General features: G+C 39.4%; 1 protein-coding gene across 1 annotated transcript in view; it reads right to left on the bottom strand.

Annotated features, from left to right (window-relative positions):
* LOC116488699 (centromere-associated protein E-like) overlaps positions 1–23,256 on the bottom strand; it is a 31,972-nt gene extending 8,716 nt beyond the window's left edge. The window contains exons 1-31 of the mRNA XM_032186502.1: positions 23,176–23,256; positions 22,998–23,089; positions 22,156–22,245; positions 21,959–22,077; positions 20,940–21,059; positions 19,815–19,896; positions 19,540–19,607; positions 19,384–19,455; positions 18,642–18,693; positions 17,821–17,908; positions 17,513–17,639; positions 16,919–17,038; positions 15,354–15,512; positions 14,829–14,973; positions 14,484–14,581; positions 14,139–14,195; positions 13,893–14,060; positions 12,082–12,156; positions 11,690–11,818; positions 11,181–11,315; positions 10,437–10,614; positions 10,070–10,226; positions 9,115–9,427; positions 7,942–8,253; positions 7,578–7,736; positions 5,587–5,808; positions 4,572–4,730; positions 4,146–4,373; positions 2,810–2,947; positions 1,727–1,927; positions 1,498–1,644 (exon numbers count right to left, since the gene is read on the bottom strand). Coding sequence (XP_032042393.1) covers positions 1,498–1,644; positions 1,727–1,927; positions 2,810–2,947; positions 4,146–4,373; positions 4,572–4,730; positions 5,587–5,808; positions 7,578–7,736; positions 7,942–8,253; positions 9,115–9,427; positions 10,070–10,226; positions 10,437–10,614; positions 11,181–11,315; positions 11,690–11,818; positions 12,082–12,156; positions 13,893–14,060; positions 14,139–14,195; positions 14,484–14,581; positions 14,829–14,973; positions 15,354–15,512; positions 16,919–17,038; positions 17,513–17,639; positions 17,821–17,908; positions 18,642–18,693; positions 19,384–19,455; positions 19,540–19,607; positions 19,815–19,896; positions 20,940–21,059; positions 21,959–22,077; positions 22,156–22,245; positions 22,998–23,089; positions 23,176–23,231 — 4,266 coding nt within the window. The 5' untranslated portion in view covers positions 23,232–23,256. The remainder of the gene's footprint in view (positions 1–1,497; positions 1,645–1,726; positions 1,928–2,809; positions 2,948–4,145; positions 4,374–4,571; positions 4,731–5,586; positions 5,809–7,577; positions 7,737–7,941; positions 8,254–9,114; positions 9,428–10,069; positions 10,227–10,436; positions 10,615–11,180; positions 11,316–11,689; positions 11,819–12,081; positions 12,157–13,892; positions 14,061–14,138; positions 14,196–14,483; positions 14,582–14,828; positions 14,974–15,353; positions 15,513–16,918; positions 17,039–17,512; positions 17,640–17,820; positions 17,909–18,641; positions 18,694–19,383; positions 19,456–19,539; positions 19,608–19,814; positions 19,897–20,939; positions 21,060–21,958; positions 22,078–22,155; positions 22,246–22,997; positions 23,090–23,175) is intronic.
* Between the last annotated feature and the right edge of the window lie 937 nt (positions 23,257–24,193).

The raw sequence follows: 24,193 nt of genomic DNA, 5'->3' as shown, positions 1-24,193 counted from the left end.
CCACAGGAGCATGACAAAAGCACTACAGCTGGGTCTGAAATGAAATTTGTTGCCTGTTCATGAGTTCGCCACCGGGACTGCCCTCAGAACGGGCTTTGAGTTGGTCTCCTGGCTCCTTTTGTGCGAGTCATGAGCAGGCCATGTAGGCCAAACAAGCTTCGAGGCACTCCTAGTGAACTGCAGCTCAGATGAGATACATGAAGCTAGATTACACTTTAGGGCACATGTAACAGCCTAAATTCATTGGCCAGTAGCACCCGTACCAGAAACAGACAAGAGCTCTCTCAATACAATACCTGTTTTTCCCCCCATCTTGTGCACTGAAATAACGTGTGCTTTTTCAACATTAAAAGGAAAGAAAGCTTTTATACAGCAGCCCAGAACGTTTTCAATAGCCATGGGTGGCTCGGCTCAGAGTGCCATCGCGATGACTTCTGTGGCGACAGCAACATTTTACAGAAGAAACTCCCCCAGGGCAGTTAAACTTCCTAGCATATATTCCCATAACCAAAGATTCCATTTTTTTTTTTGTACTGGTACCTGCACACACATCCACAAACACTAATAAGGTAGCGAGAGAGGCTGTGCTAACATAGGTTTAGCAATGTGATTCAAGTTTTTTTTCCCCCCTCCCCTAAAGGAGTTTCAGACTCCTTGTTTCTACCTGTGAAAGAGGTAGGAGCTCTCTAGTGACCACTAGGAAAGCTCCCAGCTACACGTCAGAAGGGGAGACTACCATTAAAAGGTTATCAGCAGCTTTTTTTGTTTTGTTTTGTTTTTTACTTCCCTCATTATTAGTTCGTACTGCTGGTATAGCACAGAACCAGTGTGAATGGAGAAAGCTACATGGCTGATTTCTCACTTTCATTCCTTTCTTCATCACTCCTGGTGATGACTGAAGCAGCCCTCAGCGTGCTTCTGGCAGGTATAGGATGATGTCTGATCGTGCTGCACAGACGTGCAGACTGCAATAAATACGATGGTAACCTCTAAAGTATTTCATACCTCCATAAAGCTGGTTTATTTAGGCTTTTGAGAGTTCAGTAGTGGCTCTTGCATTTGTGAGAAAACATACTCAGGATTGTTAATTAACAAAGAATTAGAGGAACTTCTTATTTTGGTGAGAGAAGCTATTTAGTGAAACCAATTTAATGGAAATCAATTTACTTCTGGGGGCGGGATGCACCGAAGAGAGAACTTGAGGGATTTTGAAAAACAAAACAAAACAGGGAAGCAGCTCCAAATAAAAATAGGTGATATAGGCGACTGGACAGTAAATCAAGCGAGATGTCTCAATTGAGAAGTTCAGTTTGACTTTCCCAGGACAGGCTGCACTGTCACCAAAGAGCAACCACAAACCAACCAATCCCGTGGTGTGTAGTATCTTAGCAAGAGATGCAATCCCATTAGCACATGATGCGTGGAAGCAAGGTTTATGCTCTGGAACAAGTGGTACTAAGTTTTAACGTGTACCCTTACATAAACAGGGTAGTTTACCTTAATTCGCATGGTTTTTGCCTTCAGGCTGTCATCATCCGTCTGTTCTGCGTTATCCAGTGCATCCACTTGAACAGACGCGTCGCTCAGGCTTCTCTCCTTCAGTTTACTTAGAGCACATTCCAGTTTAGCACTCGTTTCAATATACTAAAATAAATACATGCATATTTAGGTACCATTCAAGAAGATAAATTATTCCTAACCCAGGTATGCAACTTGCAACACCAACCATCTCAGAGGATTTTTGCAATTCCACGTTGAGCTGGTCCCGCTCAGACCTGGTGTCCTGAAGAAGTTTTTGTAGCTCATCTTTTTCTTCACTAATGGATGAGATTTGTTCTTTAAGCTGAGAAGAATGACTAGTTCTCTCAGCCAATAGCTGGTCTTTTTCACTTGATACACTATCTAGTGTCTCAGTTAACTGTTGAATCTATAGTGATGGAGAAAAACAAGAACTGGGTTTGTCCTCGTCTCTACACTTCACTGTCAAGTACTAAAATTAGTCGTGTCAAATACGACTTCCAGTAATTCTAAAATTCACATTAGCAGCAAGAGAAGTTTAAACATGAATTTCAGTTTTCTAATCACTCAAAGAATAAATAAGATAAATAGCATTACATCCAGAGAGCTCTACTCCAGTCAACTCTGGTTTCCACTAAAGCAAGAGGAAAACACGTAACGTAAATGCATTTTGACTGCTTCAGGAAAATCGAAAAACTAGCAAGAGACAGAGACAATTCCATAGTCCATCTATCTGCTCTAATCAGTTGATCAACAACACATGCGCCAGCTTGAAGCAATCCTTCGTTCTACTGTTTGATCTACAAAGGAAGAGTTTGGCAGGTGAAAAGGAAAGAAGTGGAAACCGCAGAAAGATCGAGCTGGGAAAAGCCAAGTGGCAGCATTTGCTGAATAACAGCCAGTTTGAAAGCGTGCAAAGCACCAAGGATTCAAAACCCACTTAAGTTCAAACAGCCTATGTGGTGCCTTTTGAAGTCTCAACCAACACATACAGAGTCACCATCATATCAAACCCGGGCAAGTTGGACAAATCTGTGTCCAGTCCAGTGGAGCAGCCAACCCAGCTGGCTATAAGGTTGACACGAGTCCAGGATGGCACTTCTAAATATCGCTAAATAAACATTTACAAATCCTCTCGTGTTCATGCTTACGTCACACAACAGTGATAGGCTGACAATTTAAAATTAAATTGGGCTTGTCTTGAGCAAAAACTTAGCTCATCAGGGATGAAACGTCAGAAAACATAATTGTGGAGGAGCTAGCTAAAAACCAAAGCTCCTGAGCTCCTCACCTTACTTGTTAGGCTGTCCTGTACAATCTCTGACCTCCTCTGAACCTTTAACAGATGTTCCTCCCTTTCTTCAGCTTTGATCTTCTCATTGCTGAGGAGTTCTTGCTGCCGCTTCAATTCCTTTTCTGTTTCAAGAAGCTGGAGTAAAAACAGAAAGAGATTTCACATATCCAAACTCAGATATTAGCTGAATCTACTTCTAACACACCAGACCATTCAATATTTCATACGAGTCAAAGTACTTAACAGAAACAGAAGTTGCTTTAGTTTAAAAAGTTGCAGATTTTGTCTTTGAACATTTCTCCTAAATAAAACCTACCAACTTAGAATACCGATAAATCCTCAGTATTCCGTGTCAAGTATACAAAGTATGCTACAAACACGCTTTGACTTATTTTCTGCAATCCCTGTTTCAGAGATAAGGAACACAAAGCAGAGATGTAACATGAGTGGCGTTCACGTTGAGAACCATCTAGAAAATAAATTCTAGACCTAACATGGAACAACTTTCGGTCAGACAGTTGCCAAAAATGCTTTTAAATTACCTTTGATTATTTTCTTTCACTAGACTTCCAAATTTCAAATGAAGTTTAAGCTTTACAGCAAGGCAACAGATAACACTAAAACAGGTGAATTGGAAAATAGTGGTAGCACGCGTAAGAAGATTCTCTGCCTGCCACGGATTTGAATCAACTACAGATCACCGAGGTGATTTCCCTGTCTGAACAAAGACTGCTGCTCGATGGACACCACCCAACCACTCCAATTGTCATCTTCATCGTTACAAAGTCAGAGTGGCTGAGGGCAGAAGGGAGCTCTAGAGATCATCTCGTCCAGCTCCCCTGCTCAGGCAGGGTTGCCTACAGCGTGTTGCAGAGGCCCTCATCCAGGCAGCTGTTGGATGGCTCCATAAGGACACTCCGCAGCCAGCCTGGGCAACCTGTTCCAGGGCTCTGTTACGAAGCTGCTCTTTATCCAGAAGCAAAACAGAGATACGCAGAGAACTGCTCTGTTTCAGTGTCAGCTTTGGAACTCCAAAACGCACCACCAAATTCACAGAAATGCCCATTAAGCATTTGGGTAGCTGCATCCATGTTTTCTGGTTCTTCATGCCTTCCTAAATAAAGAGGTCTCAGATTTTTTGAAAGAATGCATCTTTGCATAGGTCCTTAATACAATTCCCCAAGACAGAAATTAAAGCACACCGGTATCTGCAATTTGTACATATAACACTGATACTGGCAAGATAGCTGTTTTGAAAAACAGCTTTGAGATTCAGCCAGCCTTCTCTCCTAAACATTTATCCTTGTTCTACTTTAATCAAAAGATAAAGCACCTTATCAACACTCTCCTGTAGGTTAACCTCCAGTTTGTTCTTCTCTGCTCGAACAGCTTCCAGCAGTTCCTCAAACTCATCTCTCTCCCATGCTAACACAGCACATCTTTTCTCTAGTTGTTGAAGTTCATCGTCTTTGTTTTCACTTTCAGTCTTCTCTTTTAGTTCTCCCAGCAGCTGTTGCCTTTCCTTAGTTACCAAATTTAAGTCCTCACTCAACGCGTTTATCTACAAAAGTAGAAAAAACGATAAATAGCATGTGTTGATTTTGTATTAACAGGATGGCACGGTCTACTAGCAAAAACTCATCTAGCAGACCTGCAAAACAGTGCAAATTAAAATAGGTAGGTAGCTGTTATTCCCGGCAGTCCTTCAGGGGACATTCTCTAAATCAGCTTTAAGAGTTGCTTTTGTTAGCGTACTTGCCTTCTCTTTCAGTTTGTTTATTTCTTCAGTTAGTTCTTCTTCAGTCTTTTGCTGTTTCTCTTCTCCTTCTGCTATCAAGTTCTTCTGAATATCAGATTGCTCTTTATGATGCTTTAGTTCTTCCTGCAGACTTTCCATTTCTGTCAGAACTTCTGACAACTGCAGAACAAAGCGTGACACGGCTGATCACCCACTATGTCTTTCTTCAATTTTACTTACAAGTCTTGGGGCAACTGTCACCAGTGAAGGGAATGTTTTGTCAAGTTGTGCTGTAGCAAGATCTACAACTCTGAAGATTTCATCTTAGTTAACTGATTCTAGGTTTTGGAACAGTTAGGATCTCTGGTCTCTTACGTATGGATAGACTATCTGAAGTTTGCTCAAATTCATGAGAGCTTTTAATTCTTATGAAAGGCTCTGCAAATCTCTTACGAAAGATTTACCAGACTTCCTTTTACCTACTTACTAGCTCCATTTTTGTGGACCGCACCTCAGGTTAAGTTTGTCTGGAATACTGTGTCAACAGAAACACATTTTCAGGCAAATACTTGGAACCTTGAAGTGCTACTCTGCCCCAAGAACAAGACATCAGGAAGGAGAAATACATTAGGTCATTTCTTTTCCAGGTTTAGATTTCTCTTGTTCCATTTATCCCGGACTGAAATGGTAGGAGACTTTAGCCCTTTGATTTCTGTAAACTCGTATTACCTTTACTGCTCAGTGCTAAACGCAAAGCTACCAGAGATGAAAAATGTCACAGGAACTTGTGCAGTGTTTGTCCGTCAGGCAGCAAACAACTGTTGCGAAACCCAGAGCGGCACAGTGACCAAAGGGGTGGTGAAGTAAAATTAAGAAACAAGTTCCAAGATCCAGATTGGATGAGTAACCTACATTTAGTTTACTGCTTCTGAGAACAAATGAAGAAAGGAAGAGATACTGAACAGGCTTCACGACTCAAGGAACATAGTAGCATAACGTGTCTTTCAAAGAAAGATTAAAAGATTTAAATACATACTCTCTTCTTGCTTTCCTGACAGTTAGCCTCTAACTGGTCTCTCTCTGCTTTAGAGACCTCTACCATTTGCTGCAGTTCTTCTTTCTCCTGATTAAGTACAGCAATTTTCTCAGGCTCCTGACAGACGTGCTCATTCATTATTCTTTCAGCCTGTTCTTTTTCTGCAAGTAGCGTGTCGTACTCAGAAGAGACACGAGTCAGGTTTTCAGTTACTTCAGCGAGCTGAAAGAACAAATATCTGTTATTAATACTGCTGATCATTTCCAGCACAGGTGGAAATAATTTGTTAGTTTGGAAAAAACGTTACCATGCTATTTTTTTGTGTCCCAGTAATCAGGCTGATATAAGAAAAGTGCTACTGGATCACATTTCACAAGCATTATCTATCTACACGCGTTCTTATAACGGGATCATTTTACAGAAGACATGCCCGTTACTTTACTAAGGTAGAAAGCAAAGGATGACAACAATTTTGCTTAAAAGTTAGAAGCACTGAAGTTTGATTATCTCACTGGCAGAAGCGTGTAAAAATTTACAATCCACTATAATTCTACAAAAACAACTCCATTACTGTATCTGCAGCAGACAGGCTTGATTCTAACAAGCATTCATGTTTGTTTTTTTAAAGACCCAGTAGCTTCAGATATGAAAGCAAGTAGACACTAAGTTTATAAACAGCTTGTTCTTTAACTTGCTGCACTGAACTGCCATTTAGTTGCTTAAGTATCTGCAGAGTCACATAGCTGAAAGACAGCATGCTATTAGAGAAATGTTAAAAAAATTAAGACTTAAAATAAATTGAAGTCAAATAGCAGCATTGATGTCTAACGTTCTACCCTTCAGTACTAATGCATGTTTTGTTATAAAGGGCTGTAGCTTACAGGTCAAATTGCAATTCGGTCGTCTTTTCACTGCCTCCATTTTTATGGCTTTCTTTTGAAAAGCAACACAGGAAAAAAAGGGAAAAGCTTTTAATTAAGTTTTATTACTACATTTACTGAACCCATTCGACCTGAAGTCTGCAGAGGCCATGGGCTGCCCAACCTTGACAGAAATCTTATTTAATTTGCAGAACTACATCTGACCTTCTGCTTCAGCTCAGTTGTTTCCTTCAACGCCTCTTGCACTTTCAGGAGTTGACCTTCTTTCTCTGAACTACTTTCTTAAATACAAAAAAAATTGATTCCTCCTTCTACAGCATTTCTAGTATTAAACTGCTGTAATTAAAACAGGAAAAAAAAAACGGAACGACCTTTGGCCTTTCTGTCGCCTGTTTTAAACTTTAACTTTTTAAGCAATCTCTTCTGCAACTAGCCACATTTTATTTAGAAAATGTCTGGGAGGAAGAAGCCAAATAAGAGAGGATCTCTTCGCTTATTTTTATGCATCCACTCAAAAAAAAAAAAAAACAACCGTGCAAATACTGAATTAATGACTGCTGACTTACTGGGTTTGGCAGCTGAAATACTTACCTCAGGCTAAAGTCCAGTCTCGTGTATTACAGGTTGTCCTGCTAAAGAAATTGCAACTGCACAAGAAAATATTCTCAGCACCCTTCCTTGCAAGTTGTTGTACCCAAGCATAAAGACATGGGATCAGCTTTCTGCTCTGTGCTTGGAGCTCAGCTGCCATTTACAACCACTTGCTAGACTTCTTCTCACTGGGACCTGAGTGTTACAAACCATAAAGCTTATGGCAACTCGGCTCTTCTTCCCTTTGTCATCTAATGCCACCACTCAGGTCGGCAGCTCTGGAACACGCTAGTTAAGCACAGGTTTATTGGCGTACATCAGCAGATGCTGACCTCTCTGTAGAGCATCAAGCTGGGAAGGCTTGGATCAGACAGTACACCTTTGTCACACGCTTTCTGCCAAAGGTGTAGAAATTTAAGGGCAAGCAGCAGAGACTGCAGGGACGTTAACCAGGCTTATTTTCACATTTGTTCAAAGCATTTTCCAATACAAGTTTTGAATGATGATATATCACCTCACCTGTCTTTCAAGGTCACTGATGGTTTTCCTTAGCGTCTCCTCAACACTCAGCATCTGAGACTCTTTTTCAGAAAGGCTTTTCTCCAATTTCTTAACAGTTTCCTGGGACTGCTTCAAAGAACTCTGTGCGTTTCTCAGTTCGTCATGCGCTAAAATGTTCTTTAGAATAAAAGGAAGAAAATCCACAAGAGAGAAGCTTGAGGTATTTTGCCACATTACTATGGACTCCTTGAATAAAAACAAAAAGCTCCACAAAAAACTCCACTCTCCTAATCCCCTATGTATTTCAATATTGTTTATAACCGTTCTTATATTCTTGCCCCTTAACATGTACGGTCCACTTCAATAAAGACAGAATTCCTACCATGGAAACAGTGTCCTTGATATCTTCACTGAGCTGGTCTTTCTCAGCTTGGAGAGACTCCTCTCTTTGTTTCAGGTCATCTCTTTCCTGAGTGAGAGCTTTTATTTCTTCCCGACATCCACGAAGCTCTTGAAGAACTGCCTGTAACTCTGAATCCTTGGCCTCCAATCTCGATTCCATAATCTTCTCTTGCTCCTTTAATTGTTCCATTTCATTTAGCTTCTGCTGAGTCTGAATAAGATCCTCTCTGACACCAAGAAGATGCTCGTGCTCTGCTGTCTTTTTTTCCAATTCTTTCATTTTGTTAGAGAGCTTTGGTTTGTAAAGGGAAAGACCAGACGCTTTCATTGTCATGCGAAACAGCACGTCACATACATGTTTTCACAGACTCACGTTAACTTAGAAATGATAGCATCCTCTCACTCTTCAGCAAAAGAACAGAAGTTTCGCTGTTTCACTTTAAGCCTCCACTTACATTCTGGCCCCCGTTAAATAAGCATCTGTTTCTGGAAACCTTCTGATGGTTTCTCCCTAGCAGGAAAAGCCTTGCTAAAACACAACACATGTGACACTGTAGCCTAGCTTAGGAAGCAATCAAATCTGTAGCTGATCATGACAGCCATAGCACTACCAAAAGGCTCGTCAGAAATACACGCAGCTTTAGTTTCCTTTTCTTCTAAAGGATGTTCCTCCCCCCCACCTTTATATTCCCCAATTAATGCAGTGGTTTTCTCTGGTTTGAAAGATCTGCCCTTTTGTTTCTTTTAAAGCAGAATCCTAAACGGTTCCCTGAGGAGAAAGCTTTGTTTCTACGATTTCAGAGAGTCGTAGCTAGATATTCAAAATATATTTTCATAATAAATAACATTTGAATAATAAACTTAAATACGATTTGCCCTATAAATAAACTTAAGAATGGGAAAAGAAGAATTAGAACTAGAGAACAGAAGAACACAGCCTGCTGTAAACTATGTTTCTTTCCCCATGAAGGACCGTTTTGATGCATAAGCCTGTGACTGCACATCTGGCAAAGAACAAGTAATATCCACTAACACTACAAGAATTTCAGCTGCAATGTTATTTATACATTCAAGATCACTTCTCCAAGTGATTTTAATACTACGGAAGAACTCTTTGCATCTTACATGTCTAAAGGATCAAGATGACACTGACCTCCGATTTCACATCGTCCAAGGCTGTTTCAGACTCTTCTGCTTCTTTAGATAGATGTTCTATTTGGAGTTTCATTTGTTCGCTGTTCTCCGACGCAGCTATGTATTTTAGTTCTAGTTCTTCATGCAGCTGTTTAAGTGCTACATATTCCTCATCGCAGTTCTCATACTTAAGCTGTGCATCTGCTAGGTCTTCTTTCAGTTTTCCAATTTCTTCAGTCATACACTTCAGTTTAACTTCATTATCAGCTGCCTCAGAGAGCAGCTTTTCTCTATCCAGTTCTAGTAAGCGTAGCTCCTCACATTTTTCAAGAGTCTACAAACAAAAGAAAACATCAACAGCATTTACTAAGTCAGTATTTATCACAACTATATAATGAGAAAACCAAAACGTGTCCATACGCAGGCTTTGGAAACAAACATAGGCAAAACACAGAGCAGAGTATGGTGCTAGACTTCAGACTCTCCCCCAACAAAATAAAACCCAAACAAATCTTTGAACAACAGGGATGATGGTAAGCCCCATTGGGTTCAAAAAGACAAACTAATTATTTTTTTTTAGACATTTAAAATTTTTAATATATCTGAGCTAAGAATGGATTAATACTCCTAGCTATAGCAAGGCAAATAAGCAAGCTTTGTACTAGAAATTTACATTAGTTATTAGAAATTTACATTAATTAGTTATAGCAGACTTTATGACTCAGCGTGTGATCTTTGATTTTTTCTTGAATGCAAATATCAGATGCCTGAGGGAAAGCACCTTAATGGCTTTTTTTTTTTTTTTTTGAAGAATTTCATGTTATTTGATTCAAGACTACTTTTGTCTTTAAGAGGCCTATTAGATTCTAATGTGTGATATTCTAATGTGTAACTCGGGAAGCACAATATAAAGAACACGTAAGGAAGCCCAGCTCCAGAAAAAATTAATTTTCTCCAGATTTTTTTTTTTGTTTAGCTCTCTCTGCTGCATCTCAACACTACTTGGTAGAGACTGAAATTCTGGTAGCTCTTTTACTTGTTTTTGTAGGAGTGCATTCTCTTCCGATGCTTTTTCTAGCTCCGCTTTTATATCAGATGCCTTTTTTTCCAGCTCCACAACAGAAAGCAAATCTAGAAAAATGAACACATTTACGTTAGAAAGTGTGAGGGTAGAAAAGCAGGTTTTAAATTAAGCAGAAGAGGTATAATGCACTCTGAACGTCATAGACATTGAAGTCTAGAAAACATTAGAACCAAAATCTTCCCTACCACCCACCTCAGTGGGGAAAGGGAGAAGGGGCAAGGGATGGGAAGAGAGCACCAACTCAAACCGAACAGTACCTTTTGGAACTTTACCCTCCATCAGTGCAGTTAACCTTGTGTTTTCTTGAAATACAGACTGCAATTCTTTCTGCAAGTCAGCTTCCATCTTTTTGTAGCTGGCTTTTCCTGCTTCTATTTGACTTTGATAGAGTTGCACATCCTTTTGCATTTGCTTGTAATTACTTGAGAGTTCATTCTTCAGGAAGACAAAACAACGTGCAGTTCACACACAAAATCCAAGCCTACTTGCTTAACAGTTCAACATTGCATCCCATCACATTTCCTGTTGTTGCCCTGAACAACTTGGATCATGATCAATACAACAGAAGTCGCGGTTAAAGAACTTAATTCCTGTTAGAGTGCTAACCAAAACGTACCTTACATTAGAGGTTGAACCATAACTGCTTTCCCCATTTCATTTTTACTCCATCAAAGCTCAAGGCACGGTCCACCCCACTTTCCTGCATTCATCTCACTGGTTTATTCCCTGGGAAAAATCAGACTTGGAGTCTTCTCTCCCAGGAACTCCCCAAACACTATTGCTTTATTCTCTCCATACTGATAGACTGCACACTTACTCCTGCACAACAAGCCTCTAGTATCTTTTCATCTTTCTCCTAAGACTTCTTTTCCACGAGTTCCAGAGTGAAAACATCACTTGGAGCACGAGTCACTAGCCAAATCTTGTATTTACTCATTATAAGACAACAGTACCTCAACCGTATTTGGTACAGCAACAAAAGTGGTTTAACAAATACTTGCCATTTTCTCCTTCAGCTCCAAATTTTCAGTTCTGAGAAAAGACGACTCTTTTTTGGCATCCAAGGCTATAGCTTCACTATCTAAGAGGGATTTGGTCAACTGTTGAACTTCCTCAAGTAGTTGACCGAAATCTCTCTGAAAGAGAAGAAAAATAATAAAATAAAAAAAGCTAAAACAGGCCATAACAAAGCAAACTTGATCATTAGAATACAGTTAAAGTACAGAAGAGACTTCGTGAACATGGTTCATTATCTGAGCTCTGTCCTTCTGCTGTTCCTTTTAGATGGAGTGAAGTGCAACCTTTCCCATAGCTTTACTTCACCAGAGCATTGCTGTATAAAGTAAGCTTCTTGCAGGAGAACTGTTGATGTAGCCAGTGTTTTAAGCTTCAAAAAATAGCTAATTCGCTTGACAGCGGATTTCAACTAAACTAAAGCTATAATTATATTTAACCCATACCCAACAAAGTATCATCCAACATAGCCTCGCAACCCCAGAAGAAAACTCACATTTATAGCTGAAACAGACGCGTCCTTTTTTTCCACTCCTGCTTTCTGCAATTCTTCCACACGATTCTGTAACGTCTTTATTTTGTTCTCTTTCTCTTTCAGCTGTTCCAATTTGGAGCTTATTTCTGCCTAAAAGTTACAGGAGAAAAGGGAAAAAAAAAAAACAAACAAGGGAAAACCTAGTTCCATTTTTTTTTTCTTCAGGTAGAAATCCAACAGAAAACTTAGTAACGCTTATTATGTAAGATTGAGTTTATAAATATCCCCTTTACAGCTGGTAAGACTAACCAGAGCCCTGCGAGTCTATACTCTTATCTACTATGGACAGTCTAATCAACATAAACCAACGTTCCATAGAAGTCTTACTGCATGCAAGCTTGAGACAGACTCACCTCAAGTTCTACATTGTGCGCTTCCACATTTGAAACTACATTCTTTAGGCTGGTAACTTCATGCATTAGTTCTGTCTGTGGAGCAAATTGAAGCAAAATTGCAGAGGAGGTTAGAAAGCGACCACAACCAATGGTATCAGCTGCCATCGCCACGAAAATAAGCAAGGTCTACCTTATGTTTTCTTTTCTGTTAGTTAGCAAACCATATACATGTATATGTATTTAAACAGGTACAAAGCAAGCTGCTACGCCCTTTCAAACTGATAGATAAGATGCAAAGCTCCATTTCGGCTTCCCAGCAAACTGAAAGAATTCAAGTCCAACTTAATTTTAAACAGCTCAAGAAGTGAAAGCAATGTGATCAAAGCCATTTCATGCACAAATCTGTAAGGTATGAAACTTCAGATTGGTCATGTTAATTCAGATTGGTCACGTTAAGCAGCTTTTTACAACAGTGCAGCTATCTAATGCAATCTATTCAGTGACAAGAATTAGGAAGTGTCAGAGCTGAGGTGAAGTAAGCAAGCCAGAAACACGTTCAAGTTGCATCCTCTGAAAGGAGGCACAAGTAGAAGACTACAGAGAAAAGCTACAAGCATAGGGAGGAGGAAACCTAACCTGTAATTTTCAGGTCAGAGGAGAGCTGTAGAAATAGTATCAAACTACCTGTTAAAAGTCACTTCCTGTCATTATTCACAGCAGAGTTTACCTCTGTGTGTCTGCCGGCTGAAATTGATGATTTCAGCCAAATCTGCTCAGCAAAGGAGGTGACCTGTCACTTGTGCTGTCATTACTTTGCTACACAGGTGTCAAATGCTTACGTTTTAGGGACTATCTTCAGATACGGATCTGAAGGTATGATTTATTCAAAAAGCAGTTCTTGCAACTTAACGACAAATAGTCTAAACTACCTTAGACACACAGGTTTTTCAGGGACAATTGTAACAGGATTTGTTCAATGTTGGCTTCAGAATATACCTATACATTTTAGTGGGGAACACAAATAATAGGTGAGGCTGTTAAATTGATTGTTAAATTGATCTTTTCCTTCTGTAACTTATTTGACAGACTAGCCCTTGGGCAACTAGAACGTAATGCCTAAATAGAAGTACGTATTACTTGTAACAGAATTAGAGCATAGAAAGAAAACAGACATCTGGACAAAAAAAGATATGTCCACAAAAAGCATGAGGAGGTGAAAGGAACTGGAAGTCTGCATGTCCTATGTCATATTATCCACTAGACAGAATGTTCTGACTTTGTGGCACAAAACAGCTTTTATTTTTTCCTTTTACAGACATCATCATTCGCGCTATGACCGAGTTAAACAATGTTTAAGGTTAATGCTGACATAGCTCTGATCTTTGTAACTCACTGAACTGTCCTATACAAGAAACGAGTATGCTTATTAAGCCATACTTCACTAACTTCAAAATACTCCATAGCCTATTTAGTAACAGCGCGTTTATTACACATTGGAAAGGGAGAACCTCTTGCAGAAATCTAGACCATTCATGTATTACATATACATGCGCACACAAAATATAGTGTGGATGCACACAAATATATACGTGTGTTTAACTAGACTTCCTCTAGTTAAAATTCAAAAATGAAATATGAATTTAAATAACATTCAAAGTTTAAATACGAGTTTTACACTAAGCGCATTTCAAATCCTGGATTCTTTCATTCTGCTGTTGAGAGCAACTTAGCACCACCTGTGAATAAACATCCAAGTAGATGTATACGGACTTAACTCTTCCAAAAAATTGAGCATACAGAATTCTTATCTGTATTTCAGTGCACCTTACCTCATGCTCTTTTTGTGTTTGCTTTTCCAGCGTTTCAAATTCTTCTATTTCTATCTTTTCCTTCAGTTTCTCCTTCATTTCATTTATTTCTAATTTCAGCTGTTCATTTTCTAATACGAGTTTATTGAAGTTAGCTTGTAGGACATTGACTTCACTTACAGCAAGGTCCTAAGAAAAGACAACAAACTTGAGGAGAGGTTATTCGGATTTTGGTCTTATTTTTAAGACAGTAATGGACAGGCTTACCTTCTCTAGTGTTGAAACGTCACAGCGTTGTGTAGATTCTTCAAAGAATTTCAGAGTCTAGAAAGAGAATCACTTCTAGTTAACTGATGTACAAGTCAAAGCAAATGTATTATATTCCTTGTTGCTTGTCTTTTCACTGCTAGTCCTGTTTAAATACCAAAGCTCACTAGCCCATTCTCCACAAAAACATCCCACAACTTCAAGCAGATTGCAGAGACTTGCTTTCTAACTAGTTAGACGCAGAAAAGATCATCGATGCCCTGAAGAAGGGTAAGGCTGACCTTACTGAGAAGCATGGAATGTGTAGACACCATGTAAGGCCAACTGAAGAGATTATGAAGTTACCCAGTTCATGTGAGGTCCAGGAGTCCACTCTGTATCCGAAATTTGATCGGGAAGAGTTAAACATTGGTTGTCATTTTCAGAACTCTCAGAAAATGTAGCTGAAAAGGAAGATGCGTTAGAAATAGAGTGAGAGTACATTTTAAACTAGACATCAAGAGTTCTGTCAAAGATTTCATCACATCCGAAATAATCATTCAATGGCAGTGATGTAGCACAGTGAGTAACATTTCTGAATCTGTAAATTTAGATTTATAAGCAAGGGATTATTCCTCATTTTCAGGTCTTCATTTCAAAGCTGCCTTGCAGAATTTTCTTGTTCTCCTTCCGCCCCACAAAGATACTTACAACCCTCTCCATCTGGTAGGAAAGACAGGGACGCTTTCATTTTTTTTGTTTCAGTCAATTCCGTTTTTTCAAAGTCTTCAAAATAATTCACATTCTTCTGGTTTATTTTACCAGGAGCCCATGTAACTCTTCTTCTCTTCTTGGCCTTCAAAAAAATATTCATTTTAAAATTTTATTTATAGAAAATGGTGATCTAAGCACTACGTAGAGAGTAGATGTTGCATAAGTTACTGCTACAACATTCCTGCGGGCTAACCTACAGTATCTTCTGCTTTGCAGTTTCTTCAAAACTGAACTACAGCATGATTATTTGTAAGCAAAAGTCTTGTTCAAAATTGAATGAACGCTTACTCACAAGTTATTTAAGAGGTTATTCCTTAAAAGTGTGAAAATTGAGCACAAACACAATTGGTCTGGGCATATTGAAAGTGAAATCTCAGGACTGCATAACTCAAACTTATGCTTCATTTTCACAACGACTCTATGTAAGATTTAATAAACAAGATCTGTAACAGCTGCTCTTACTTTAATATCCTGTTTTGCTGAAAACGAGGCAGAAGTCACCAGCATCTCAGTTAAGTTTCGTATCCTATCCTCCTGCACTTTCTGAAGAGAATTTTTTTCTTCCAGCAACTGGGCCAATTGATCTTTTTCCACCGCGTGAAGTTGAGTCTTCAGAGACACCTTCCATAAAAAGATCAATCATATTGACATAAAGAGTACAAACTACTGGTACGAGAGATAAGGTATTATTAGTAATCAAAAATGACACCACGTACATATATTCTTCTAAGCCTGGAAGAGCTGTCTCTAGTCTTTAAGAAAGCAACTGACAATTTAGTCCACAATTTACCCATAGACTTAGTATTTGAAGTCTGTATCTGCAAGTATTTAGAAAAGCAAAACAATATAGCTACAGACTTCTCTAGGAATTTAAAAAATAGAGACAGAGAAAGCATGCTTTCAAATATAACAGTTTAAGCTCACCTTTCTACAGAGCCTGAAGCTCTTTCATAGCTATGATTTAATTGTCACATAACAATATGCTTCTCTGATGCAAGCAATGTCTCAAAATTTGGAGTGCTGATAATTTATTCTGTTGTAAAGCAACTGCATTGCAGTAACTAGCTATTTGACAGCTTAGTTATCTTGTGATAATTAAGTATTTAGAGATGAATACACGCAATTTTCTAAGAACCTCTTCGGGACTCAACAGAAGTACTTTCCTGACTACGTAATGTTATAACAGAACAAGCATACCACTAGGTGGAAATCTATACTTCAAATTCACTTTTTAAAGCCAAATTTTTCCTTAATCTTTTTCTGTAACTCTTCCTGCCCCCCCCCCCCAAAAAAAATTATTGCTTTAATTTAAATCATCAAAAGATGCATCATGTCTAAGTTGCGATTTTCCCATGCTTTACATATTATGATGCATTCTTTTACAACACCTGCAGGATTCTCATCAACACTGTATTGCCTATTTTTTTGTTGTTGTTTGTTTGTTTTGAGCAAGATGAATGAGACTACACTGGATGGTGGGAAGTCTCAAGTCATCCACTTTTAAAACATATCTTCAACATATACATGACAGACTTTGCCACTGATCTTACACAGCTGCAGCTTAGGCTGAACATCAGTTAGGAAGGAGGAAATAACCCATTTGGAACCTTCAGTTATAATACAGGAGGTTATTGAGCGTCAGTTAATTATTGCTTTTGTTTGTAGCACTATTGAAGTGTACTATGAGGCACGATAAGTTTCTTAAACTCTCTCACCTACAAAAACATTCGTCAGTCAGTTGGCCTCACTTAGCGTTAGCTTTCACCCAGATACACTGGTCATTATCAATTGCTTTACCTTTCGCTTTGTTTTCAATTTGTATTCTCTGAATATAAGCAACAATTACCAGCTTAAAGGGTTTCCCCACCCCTCCAGATTTAACTGGTCTTGGCTTAAAACAGTTTCCAAAGAGCTACCACTGTAAATATACAAAAGTACGTGTGCGTGTATATATATACACACACACACACACTATATATGCACACAGGCACATATAAACTATAAATTTTACTGTATTTATTACATACTTCCTCCAGCTGCTTTTTCAAATCCAGAATTTCTTTGCGATATCTCTTCAGGAGGGCATCATCATTAAGAACTTCATTGACTTTTGGAGTATTCTTCATTCCTTTGGCTGTATTGGCAAACTGGAAGAGCAACCATCATCTCTCACGGACAACGGTTAAAGAACAAATGCATCAAGAGACGTATTTTCTCTCTTATTTCCCAACAGAGAGAAGGGAACAGTTGAATGACAGAAAAGAGTGCTTAAGCAAAACCACACCTAATTAGTTTTCAATATAAAGATCTAGAGAGCACCAAAAGGAAGACAATCCTGCCTAAAGTTCATCACTAGTTCATTTACCCTCTCTTCTTGTAGAAGCTGTCTAAAACATTGTCGAACTGCCAAAAAGCTCTAGCTAGCCAAACTAGTACAACAATGGGACCGAGAGAACACGCAGAGTACAAAATAGACACGTTTCATGTCCCAAGTGCAGAGGACCTTTACAAGGTTCCAGTGACTAAAGACCCCTGCCCGTCACATTTTTCCCCCCACCCCAAGCCATCAATATTAAAGTTTAGAGGCAGAATGATGCTTGACAACAGGCAAGAAGGTTTACCTGAAGAGTACTGAGTGTTTCATCAAAGGAAACAGGAGTGATCGTACAAATAATAACCGTCTTAGCATTTCCTCCAAGAGAGTTCTGTAGAATTCGAGTCAGCTTGCTGTCACGGTAATTTATGAAACTGAGGGGAAAGTAAGAAAACAGATTTAAAAAGTCATTTTTCTATGAAAAAACAGTATTGTCTTAAGGTGACAGAACATTTAGGAGAGCTATATAGAATACTATTTGATGTCTAAAGAGATTTAACTTCTTAATTTATCAGTGACTTGTCCAAAAAGAGGTATGTCAACACAAGCACTTACCCAGAAGGGTCGTCACAAAGCTTTTTGATAACTTGGCCCAGAATGAACAAACTCCGATTTATATTGCAGCCTTCCTTCAGTCGCAGACCTAGGCATTACACAGTATTTTATTTCTTGAAGATGTATCTAAATGTTGTTTTATTCAACATGTCAAGGTGTTGTGTTATGTTATGCTCAGAGGGATTGTCCAGAGTTAAATCTCCAGTACCAAAATGCACTGTGACACAGCAGCACCCAGTATCAAGTCTTTTAGAATAACCCAAATGAATCAAACTCTATCACAAATTAGCATTAATTAAAACAAAAAAAAAAACCAACACAATAGAATCTAAGTGTACCAAACCAATCTTAGATTCAACTTTCAGGGTAGTTACACCTTTTAAGAGAGGATATTCACGTATTATTCTCAGATTATGATTTATTTTTTTAATAAAGGCATTTTTGTTCTTCATGCTGTCTTTTTAACTAAGCCTGATTGTTAACACAGTGAGCTATCTACTTACTCTTCAGCTTTATATATTTATTAATAGTCCGTATGAGCTTCTAATGATTCCTTTACTACAGATTATTCATCTTCATTATATTAGTACAGCCTACAACTTTTGCTGGACCTGCCGGTCCAGAAAAGCCATGTAACTACACAATTGTCTGCACTTTACAACTTTTGTTATTTTCCTGAGCAGATCCTCACCTGCCAAGTGGAAGATACATTACTTAGAAATAACAACATCACATGGATAGGAGCTTCCTTTCCATCACAGCCTCTCATTAAACCTTAGAGAACAGAAATTGTCATAAGGAGAACTTCATTCAACACTCACCTTCAGATCCTGTTTGACTAGCTCTCTCACTGCCTGCCAGATCTACCAAGTTCTGCAACATTAAACGTTTCACGGATTAGTGCTGGGGGTGATTTAATTTTAGATCCTCCTAATTCTATGAAATTCTTAGCACAGATTTAAAATATAGCTATGCTTTGGGAAGAAATAGGAAAAAAACAAACAATTGCTCTCTCATTACCGGAAGAGATACGCAACTCCACAACATTTCAAAAAAATATTTTCAAAGTGCCTAAGGAGATCAAATAAGGTCATAGGAACTCTATTGATAGAATAGAATCCCTATATAGAATTTCTCTTAATAGGAACTCTATTAATAGAAGCTTTAACGTTTGCTACTTCAGAATTATTTCACTGGGTTTGTCAGTGATCAGGAACACTCAGAGGGTAAGCTATTTTTGACAAAAATGTGGACACACTGACAATAGTCCCTTACGCTCCTGGGGAGGACATCACACTCCTCAGTCCAGCATGTATTGTCTAGGAACTCTAACCACACCAACATTCCCTCTGCTGGGAGGATATCCTCCAGATAACGCCCCAGTAGTCTCCGTCTATACAGATGATCAGAAGCATGATTTATGTCCAAGAAGCATCTGATAGAAATTAACAACAAAACATGCTTGCAATGTCGTTCTAAAATAACATTTTTCTCACAGGCAAGCTGCAACAGTAAACTCCCTGCTTAAATGCCTACTTGACAACTTCTTACAGTACTTCTTACCAAGTGCGACACCATCACTGCTCCATCACAGTTTGCATTTGCAAGGTCACTTCGTTCTCGGCTTTCAATTATCTAGCAGAAGCAGGCACAATAAGCTTTTGTCACTTCAAATATTTAGTAAAACAAAACAACCTTCTCATAGGAAAAGGCTTTTACCATTCTGAAGATGGTGTGAGAACGGCTGCTGTGTTCATTCATTTTTGTTTCCCCATAATGGCGATTTTCTGTCAAAAAAGAGTATTAGAAATACTTCTGTTTCTGAAATACACGTGTAGAAATACAACCCAATAAACTGGAGATAAAAGACAAGGACAGTCTTTAAGCTCGCAAGCAGCAATTTCAGAATATTATCTCAAAGACACGCGGGATTCTAGATGTATACAATTCAATACTTCCCTAAAATATCAGCTGACACTGGTTAAACAACTTACTTTCTCCTTTCCTGATCCATTCCATAACCTCTTGTGGGGAAACAACCACCTCTTCAATCAGGTCTTCTACAAATGTATTTCTCTTAAACAAACAAACAAACAAACAAACAAAAAAAGGTAAAAACCAGTAATAAATAACTTACTGAAATTTATACTTCACTTGAATACATTAAGGTAACATTACCAAGAATTATGACTGTACTTTTAAAGGGAAGTGAGATTAGTTGAATGTATTTTTGCATTAGTTTGCCTCTTGAAAAAGAGAGGAAAATTTAGACCTATAACAGTATAACCTATATTTACATATATTTATAATATATTTACATATATTTATATATAATATAACCTATATTTACATATATATTTATAACCTATATAACAGTATAACCTATATTTAGACGTATAACAGTACTATAACCTGAAGAGACAAAAACCAGAGCTCCAGCAACCATCCTAAAAATTACATCGGTAAGGGAGATTCCCTCAGAATAGGTCCAGAAAGATATATCTGGAAGTGTTAAAAGGCCATAATCATGGAGCTTATACGTCCCCCCTCTTCCCAGATTCTAAAAGCATTGATCCAAATAATTAAAAAACAAAAACAGTTTGTCACAAAGCTTGATATCAAGAACATAAGGATAGCATTATTTTATTTTTCCCTACAGATTATTTTACTGGATAGTACTACTCTGATAACTTTTCTGCGATTTCAGTAGAAGAAAATTCTATCCACTTTGTAGATGACATACAGAGCTGCTTTAATAGCATCTTTCTATCTTTTGAAGACTTCTAACGCATTGAGCTAGGGAATCAATACCATGTTTGTAGTTCCACTAGCTAGAAAAATCCCAAGTATTCACTGTTTTAGTTAAATAAAATACACTCTCTTGGAAAACGTCAAGAATGAAGTCTACATTTTATAAACATTTATAAAGATAAGTCAGCAACAGCAAGCCCAGCTTCACTGTTGCTGTTCTCTTACAGAAAGTGCCCTTCTGCTGTCTTTGAATATAACAATTACAGTTTGATGAGGAGATGTTTTCACCTAGATGCTTCAAAGCTTTTTTTTCCCCTCAAGCAGATGAAATTGTTATGTCTTCTTACATTAACATAATATCCACTCACATTAACATCCTCACGAATTCCTAGAGGCTTCTTTTTCCTGATATCACAAAGCAAATCCGTAATGGTTTCATTGTAGATTTCCATGTAGGAAACTCTTAACAAGAATTCTCTGTCTGGAATCTAATGATCGCAAGAGGAAATAAAAACAATATTAAGCAAATTAGATCAGACTAAACAACGAACACCTTTTAATTACAGTACTCTGAACTCAAAGCTATATGCTTGGATACCATTCCACAGACTTCTTTGCCCTTTGCATGTGAGCATCTAAAAATACAGATGCATTTCCTTCTGTTCCATCTCCTTCCAGCTGCATTAATGGTGTATCACGCTTATTAAGTCATAAAAGCAAATTAATTGGTCTACAGAAGCGTGACAATAGGCCAATTCAACTCCCCTTTCCATATTTAATTCTTTTCTCTCTTCTTGGCGTAGCTTGACTTCTCTCTCGGACCTACTTTGCTAGGAAAGGCCACACACTAGACTACAGCACCACAGAAAATTTAGTTTTTTTGGTTTTTTTTTAATTACTTGGCTTTAAATGCTTTTGTAGACCCTAAGGTATTCTGCACCTCAAAGAAGCAGGGAACATTTCACATAACCAATATTGGTAACCCGAAATACTCAAGGCAGAAGCAAATACTCTGCAAATAACGTTTCAGTTTGTACTTTCTCCTTGATGTCATTAATATTGTTAGTATTTCGTAGCTAAGTTTTAAAATAGAAAAACAAAGAAGAAAGCTGCACATCACCTTGCCTAAGCTTGTGATTCAAGTGTCACGTATTGGCAAGCTTAAAAGCAACTGTTTTGTTACTGATTTGATTCCAACTATTTCACTTTTTTTTACTTTTCAAAACCAATGGCATCTCTGCAAGCTTAGCAAAGTGAGTGCAACATATCCTCCAATATAAACTGTTCATTTTCTTCACAAACTCCTTAATGCTAAAAGTAGTTTTCCTTTAACATTCCAAAATATTGCTAGTCCTTTCAGTCACCTCAATTTCATGGAGTTACTCACCTCACATATAAGTTTGAAGACATGTTGGACTGCCTTAGGAATAACGCCTACAGACTCTTTGTTCCCCATCATGGTGTACGTCTTCCCTGAGGAGGTCTGTCCATAGGCAAAGATCGTGCCTAGGAAGATGATTAAGTCTTACTGACTATTTCCAAACTGCATTACAAATAGGATTAAAACACAATTGTAAAACCTACCGTTGTATCCTTGCACAGCTGATTGTATAATTGGAACAGCTACACCTTCGTATAATTGCTGTGTGTTGTCACTTGAGTGAAAGACACGATCTTAAAAAATAAAAAGAAAAAAGAAAAGAAAGCACATAAGAACATAGCACTGCAAGTCAAAAACAAGCCGTCGTCTTATTCAGCAATGCTGACTTCAATTATTGTATCATGGACAGAGTCTTCATAGGATAATTTAGACATAAAACACAATTGTGTCACTACTGTGCCAGACTTCAGGAACAAAAGATTAAACTCAACACCAAAAGCGACAATGCAAAGACAACAGAGCCTCAAAGGAACTAAGAATGACAGATACAGTCGTCCCATTCAACCCTAAAAACAGTTAAGGCTGATCTACGTATCAGGACTGTGAGCCTGACAAGACTTGGAAAAATTGTGTCTGGAGGCAGTACGGTGGATCAGCAGGAAGATGCTTCAAGCAAGAGGATCTCACGTGCACGTCACCCCAGTGCTCTGGGCTCAGCGCAGCCACTTGTCCCTGAGATGGGAGCGCTACAGAGGGCATCTTCCACCTCGCTTCCATACCAACAGAGCTCCAACAACACTCTGCAGTGCAGACCAGCACAGCAAAAGGCGCTGAGAGCAGGACGTCGACTCCCAAAGGAGAATTCCTGGCCAGCACTGCCACGCAAACACCGCAGACACAACCCCTGAGGCATTACGAGGCCGGGAAACACCACACGAGAGAGCTGCGATGCTGCCAACGCCACGGCAAGCAGTGTCAGCGCGCACTCCGGCCGTGCATCCCGCAGGCCCGCGTCAGCCCCAGCTGCTCCTTCCCACACACTCACCGTAGCTGAAGGCTCGGGCACCGCTCACTTCTGAGACCGTGTTCCCCTCGCTCCTCCAGTGAGGCGCCGCCTCGTCCCCCAGAGCGCTCTCCCTACGAGACAAAGCACCCCGCTAAGCTCACCAGCTCCACCCGCACCCCCACGCCGCCCAGCCCCTCGCCCTCGCCCTCGCCCTCACCTGGCGAGGAGCGGCCGCAGCCGCACGCAGACGGTAACGGCCCCTTCGTCAGCCATCCCCGCGGCGCCTCAGCAGCCCCAGGAGCTCTCCCCGACCGCCGCCGCAGTTTGAACTGGGCCCGAGGCCGCTGCTGATTGGCCCGCGCCGCTCGCTGACGGGAAAGGATGGCGCCCGTGGGGGCGGGGACGCGGGAGGCGGCTGAGGGGAGGCAGGGAGCGCGGCATGGCCGCCCGCCAGGCGTGAGCCCGCTCGTTGAGGCGTTAACGCGGTGTAACTAGGTTCTGAAGTGCCTATTACAGAAGCGTTTGAGGAATCGCAGCCTTTCCGATCTTGTTATAAATAGGATCTCAACTCAATCTGAATTTTGTAATATTTATGAAACAAATATTTCTAAAAAGTATAAAAGGAAGTAAACAGCGCTGGGTGTGCGGGGAGTCTATGCTCCACCAACACGCACACACAAACATCAAACATTCTAAATATACAGAACATTGCTTTACATACTAAACCCGAGTATGCCTATATATACGTACAATCAGGAAAGGTAACAAAACAATCCTCTAAGTTCCATGGCTTAGTACACTCGAGTACACCTATACCTATTCACGATCAGAAAAGGTAACAAACAATCCTCCAAGTTCCACGACTCAACAGTCTCCATTTTCCACTCCTTTTCTTGATTACATACAAATCTCCATTTTCCCATTCCTTTTGAACAATATGTCTCGCTTTAAGTTGTCAAGCAACTCGGTCTTCAGGCCTTTTGTATCCCGTTCTTCCCGGATCAAAGAAAAGCATATCCATCTCCTTTTCAAGGCCAATAGGCCTGGGCCAAAAGGCACGTTCAGGTTGTAGGTTTGCAGGGGGCAGAACAGCAAAGGCCTTCGATGGCTGTACCAGCAGAGGTGCCCACGGCGTAGCAGTTGGACCAGTAAAGGAGCCCGCAGCTCCCTCACTGTCTGGCAAACCACACGTGTCTGACTGTGGTCCTGTGAGAAACACTCCATAGCCAATAACT

This window comes from Aythya fuligula, chromosome 4, assembly GCF_009819795.1.
Source record: "Aythya fuligula isolate bAytFul2 chromosome 4, bAytFul2.pri, whole genome shotgun sequence".
Lineage (NCBI taxonomy): Eukaryota > Metazoa > Chordata > Aves > Anseriformes > Anatidae > Aythya > Aythya fuligula.
Note: the sequence above shows the minus strand (reverse complement) of the source record. Positions and strands in the feature narration are given on the sequence as shown.